Here is a 6087-nt window from a genome sequence, read left to right on the forward strand (position 1 = left end):
GTGCAGTGGATGCCCGCCTTTAGGGACCGCAGTGCTGTGACGTCATATGTCACCTGCTAAATTTCAGATTTTTAGCGCGTCCGGTCTGCATGGTCCTCCCAATACCAGTGCATAACCTATCATTTGGACTGTCACATTGATGATCCTGGCCGCATCTGGTGTTAATCAGATAGTATTGTTATGTGACAGTCACCTGGGATCGGGTTTGGACTTTCAGATTCATGATCCCCGCCGCATCTGGCGCACTGACGTTCTTTGGGCATGATCACCTTGTGGATCTGGCGAGCTGATCCAATATGCTGAGTCACCTGCTGTTGGGATGAGTAATGTTAGTTTGGTTTGGGTGTGGGAATACGAGCCCACTTGGCATGAAAAGTTACTTTTGATCCATTGAATCAAAAACCTGTTTGACAATGACTTAACAACTAATGTAATTAATAATTAGCTAAAAATGTATTTCCTAAATTTTTGAGGTTTCCGCAAATTATCAATGACGTTGCACTTCAGCCATCCTTTGGGAGGCAACGCAGCATATAAAAGGAATCATCGCCATGGTCTTCAGTATCAAGCATCACAGCTACAAAGGTAAAATACTACTCATTATCAGTTTCAAGTGACTTTTCAGCATGAATCCCATGGTTCTATGTGTGATGAGATTATTTACTGACAGGGATAAAGGTTTTTGCTCTTATTTTACAGATGGCATTCGCGGTTCGCTCGTTCTTCCTCCTCTGTGCGATCAGCGGACTGCTGACGGGAGTAGTAAGTCAAAATTAGTCGTGACTAAAAAGTTTGACTGATATCCTATCGGGTGGAGAAGTTATCTTATTGGTTATAAAATGATAATAATGCCTAGATATCAGTCAATCTCATGCTAGATTTCCAACCATAGCCATAGTCTCACTCAAACTAAATTTTGTTATCTAAATACAGTGGTACCTCTACATACGAAGTTAATCCGTTCCAGGACCTTGTTTGTAAGTCGAAATGGTCGTATGTCGAGCAGGATTTTCCAATAGGAATACATTATAATTCCATTAATTCGTTCCACAGCTCAAAAACCTACATTAAATCCCTAATAAATACTGCTGGTACTATTACAGATTGCAATTACACATAGCAAAACAAATAAATTATAAATAAAAATCGGAATAATATAATAAAAAATAATAAAAATAATTCCTGTATTAATGTAATGAATCGGGTTATAATGTGGCGGACGTTTTATGTGCTACCTGAACGCACCGCGGGGCTGACGTGCCAGAGACAGAGAGCGGTGAGCTTGAGAGTTTCACTTTCACTTTTAATGTTTTCTTGGGAACACCATCAATTGCAGCACACAGTAGGTGTTTTGTCTTGAATAGGTTGTGAAATAAATGATAAAAACGTGGCGAATCTGGCAATTTATATGGAGATGTTACCACAATAAGAATTGTCAGCTTAATTTATAAAGACTGGCGAACGATGGTCGGAGGAGGACTGTGGAGATTTATTGTTTAGGCATTTCACAGCCCAGCCCACGCTCATATTTTTCAATCATTTGCATTTTCATTTAGAAGGTAAGCGTCAACTTTTTCCTTGTTTCACCACCTGTACCAACCTTTTTTTGAAACCTGTGTCGATTTGTCACACAAGAAAATCCGTCTGCGGTGCTGCCATGTCGTCGTATTTCGAGCTTTTCGTCGGATGTAGAAACAAATGGCGAGTCAAATTTTACGTCGGATGTCGAAAAGATCGTGTGTCGAAGCGATCGTATGTCGAGGTACCACTGTATATAACATTATAATGGTGTCCGATCCGACTGCCTGGTGTTTTTATTGCGGCGGTCCAATTTATAACTATGTGCTTCTCTTCTTCACAGTGGTCTCTCCCCAAGAAAAGTCAAAAAAGTATGTAACTATGACCCCATACTTCTAATTGCACTAATTCTTTTGTCAGCATTCAATTTGATTAACATTTTAATTTTCCTCCAAACATAACATTTGTATTGCAGATAATGACTGCCCCAAAGGCTGGACTCGCTTGGACTGTAACTGTTACATCTACCAAGGCGAAATTAGGGCCTTAGCAGATGCGGAGGTAGGGATATCAACCGCTCTAATGAAGTTAAGAAGTATTTGATTGTGATCACTATCAGTCATCCAAATCTTTCTTGACCTTAAACTGTCAAGCTAACTGTCTACCATGGGGTGATTCTCACCAGACGTGGGTAGTACCGTGTGACATTTACTCTATTACATTAAGTTGAGTGACTTTTGAAGAAAATTGTACTTCAAAGAGCTGCCGTCCGATGGGCGGGACTATGCTAGCATGTATCCAATAACTCATCTCGTTTCGCTGTACTGGAACAACGCATTCCTGACCAGTGTTGTCACGGATTACTTTAAAAAGTAATTTAATTACTGATTACACCTAAAAAAGTAATCTAGTTACTTTACTGATTACTTTATCAAAGTAACTAAGTTACTTTAAAAGTAACTCATCAGTTACTTTTTACCATTTTTTTCCCCCTTTTGCTCTCTCAACATAAAAATAACTGAAAAATGTCATCGCGTGTCATTGAGTTTTTCACATAAAGCTTAATCTTTGAGTTAGCGGGGGTTTAATTAGTCGACCAGCCATTGCCTCGCCGTAGCTTAGCCATTCCGGAGCCCTAAAACTAACAAATAACTGACAAATTGCACAAAATTTGTTTAAATAAACTAGAGCTGTCCCGACTAGTCGACATTGTCGACGTCATCGATGACGTAAATCCGTCGACGAGCACAACACCCCTTCGACGGTTAATGAAGGGTTAAAAAAAATATATGCTTGGAAAGTTCAGAATGTCAGACGCTTGGTATGCAAGCGGGGAAATCGGCACAAAGCCAAAAAAGCGCACCAGAGAGTCCAAAACATTGACTTATTTTTAAAGAAACAAAGGAGGGTACACTGTTGTGTCCTGTCTCTTCAATGCCAAGCTTGGCTGCACGTCGGCCGTGAATGATAACGACAGGAGATTGTAAGTCCATCTAACTAACTAATGATATGTTTTATTGAAGTTGCGAAGCCTGTCGCGATATGCAATGATTCCATTTATCGCATGGTAAATAAAAATGAGGGCGGTCATTTTCACGGCTGCGTTTTATCGTTGCGCGCGCATGCGTGCGTACATTTGTGCGTGCGTGCTGATAGCATATGAGACTCCATTTCTTTTCTGTCATCAACACGCTGTAGAATTAAAGTTCAGACATACAAAATAAGAAAACACATCTATATTAAACACTATATACGTTAGCATTGCTACATTGAGGTGAATGGGAAAAAAGACGACCTACTTTAGCTGGCTATAAAACAGGCAGCCTTGTCCAAAGCTTGCAGTTAAAAGGTGACACTTCAAACATGAAAAATCGCTGGTTAACAGCATTTGCAAAAGGACAAAAAATCTATTACTGACACCAAATGCAATGACAAAAAGTGCTTTTTTGTGGAATGTAAAGCAGGGTTAGGGTTAGTGGTTTAGCGAGCGTACTTCCGGTGAACATTTCAAAATAAAAGCATATCATGTTCGTCATATAAATAACGATTTCTGGAGTTAATCCCACATACTTCAGATTCTACACTAAGAATACCTTTAAAATGACACCCTTTATGAAAAGTCTGATTGGCAATGAATAATTATTATAATTACTATTATATATAGTACTACAGTATACTATAATATTAATGCTAGGTACTTTTTTAAGAATTGTTTTGAATCATGCTGGAAAGATGAAGTCAGTGTTCTGAATCTGTTTACATTCCATTCTTTTGCACAAGTTAATTCCATCAGCACTTGAACTCATTGTTTGTGATTTATTATTGTTATTTATCTGTTTATTTGTACTTTTTAATAAAGAATTTAAGTGTTCCAAAATGTTTTTGTGATTTGATAAGCGTCAACAAAAATTTCATTGCTAAATTAGTTCCAAAAAAAAAGTTTTTGTGAATTGATAAGCGTCAACAAAAATTTCATTTCTAAATTATTCATTCATTCATTTTCCATGCCGCTTTTCCTCACGAGGGTCGCGGAGGTGCTGGAGCCTATCCCAGCTAACTACGGGCAGTAGGCAGGGGACACCCTGAACTGGTTGCCAGCCAATCGCAGGGCACAAGGAGACATACAACCATTCACGCACACACTCATACCTACGGACAATTTAGAGTGTTCAATCAGCCTACCATGCATGTTTTTGGGATGTGGGAGGAAACCGGAGTTCCCGGAGGAAACCCACGCAGGCACGGGGAGAACATGCAAACTCCACACAGGAAGGCCAAAGCCCGGGATTGAACCCTTGATCTCAGAACTGTGAGGCAGACGTGCTAACCACTCAGCCACCGTGCCGCCCATTTCTAAATTAGTAAAAATAAAAATTAAAAAATTTTAAATTAAAAGATTAGTCGACTAATCGTAAAATTAGTCGTTTGGGACAGCCCTAAAATAAACTCCAACGACTAATTAAATCCCCGCTAACTCCAAGATTAAGCCTAATGTAAAAAATTCTGAACTTCCCCTTTGAAATAAAGACCTAGCTGTTAAAATGTTGTCTCCAAAAGTTGTAAAGCAATAAAAAAACAATAAAAATTAATGAAACGAACAAAATCCTACAACGTAAAGTTTTCATAATGGGTCAAAATCATTTTTCGAACAGATCATGAGACTAGCACCTCGGAGACTATCCTTTGCTTTGATTAGCCAAAACTACATCAGAGGAGGCAAGAGGGATAGTTAGAATTTCTTTAAACCTAAGCTTTCAAGCTGCTGTCGGCAGAGTTAACCCTCACAGCGGTACACGTAGCGTACCTTTGCAGTTAGCGAAAGCACCGAATATAAAAGTAGATACAAACTGTCAAATTAAGGAGGACAAGGAGACGCTGCTTGCTTGGTCACTCGCTGCACACACATTGACTGCATGCAGGAGGGCATTGTTTCACCACCACACAGGTGCACACAATCAGGTCAATTAACACATAATTGAGAGCATAGTTTAAACAATATTCAGCTGAGAACCTTGGATTGTCGGAGCCGAATGAGCCAAAACGATTTGTCTACTCTTTTCACATCCGAGCATCTGTAATATTTGTCTACTCTCTTTTTAAATCAGAGCGTCTGCAATATTCTGGGTGGAAATGTCGCCTCCATCCACAGTGACCTGGAAAATGCATTTATTCATGAACTGGTTCAAGCGGGTGGTGATGAGGGCTATGCCGTCCTTGGACTTCATGACACAATTGAGGTAAAAAAAAAAAAGTTGACCAGCACTTTCTGATTGAATTCTGTCACTCAGTAACATCTTCTTTGTATGCAACTTTGTCTTCTAGGACGATGACTACATATGGACTGATGGCTCAGAAAACGATTACACAAACTTTGACATGAGCGCCGGCGAGCCCGATGGCAGCGGTGACTGTGTTGAGATGGATATTTCTGGTAAGTGAGTTGTTAATATTGCTGATATTGATTTGCTGATGCTGATATATTTACATTTCTTTTCAGATGGACTTTGGGAAAATGTCGCATGCGATACTGAGAGAGCATATGTCTGCATCAGTGAAGTTTTAACTTACACACACTAACTATTGCCATCTTGGCTTGTGTAACAATGAGATTTCAATAATCATGAAGACCATATCGCCCTTTGGTGTATTTCTATGACTTGATTTTCCTATCCAATCTTTGTTTCTTACTCCGCAATGCGGAATAATTGTTGAAAACAAATTTGTTTTTCAAGGGACTCACTCTATTAAATGAAGGAATCTGTCTGCATCAAAATATGCGTTTGTGTCTTTTTCTATTCACTCCATTTTAAAGTTCGTACAACAGGAGAAAAGTCTTAAATAGGATTATTATGTGAATTATAATTATATTTTGAGACGGTTAGACTATATACAACAATTTAGCAAAGCGCAGATGACGAGAAATTAGTCTTTTAATCTGCTGGTTAGCCACGCCTACCATTATAGGGCTCTAGCGTCCCCAACAGGTGGATGACGTCAGCGGAGTCACGATTTCATCTGATTTAGTATGCAGCCTATTGAGGGGGAATTATTCACAACGAGGAAAACACG

General features: G+C 39.3%; 1 protein-coding gene across 1 annotated transcript; it reads left to right on the forward strand.

Annotated features, from left to right (window-relative positions):
* The first annotated feature begins 699 nt into the window (after positions 1-699).
* On the forward strand, positions 700-5777 carry LOC130916272 (galactose-specific lectin nattectin-like). Its single transcript, XM_057836871.1, has 6 exons — positions 700-762; positions 1862-1889; positions 1994-2079; positions 5124-5255; positions 5341-5449; positions 5516-5777. Exons 1-6 carry the CDS (start codon positions 700-702, stop codon positions 5593-5595), a joined length of 498 nt encoding a protein of 165 aa, XP_057692854.1. The 3' UTR covers positions 5596-5777.
* The last annotated feature ends 310 nt before the right edge of the window (positions 5778-6087 follow it).

Source organism: Corythoichthys intestinalis, chromosome 5, assembly GCF_030265065.1.
Source record: "Corythoichthys intestinalis isolate RoL2023-P3 chromosome 5, ASM3026506v1, whole genome shotgun sequence".
In the NCBI taxonomy this organism is placed as follows: domain Eukaryota; kingdom Metazoa; phylum Chordata; class Actinopteri; order Syngnathiformes; family Syngnathidae; genus Corythoichthys; species Corythoichthys intestinalis.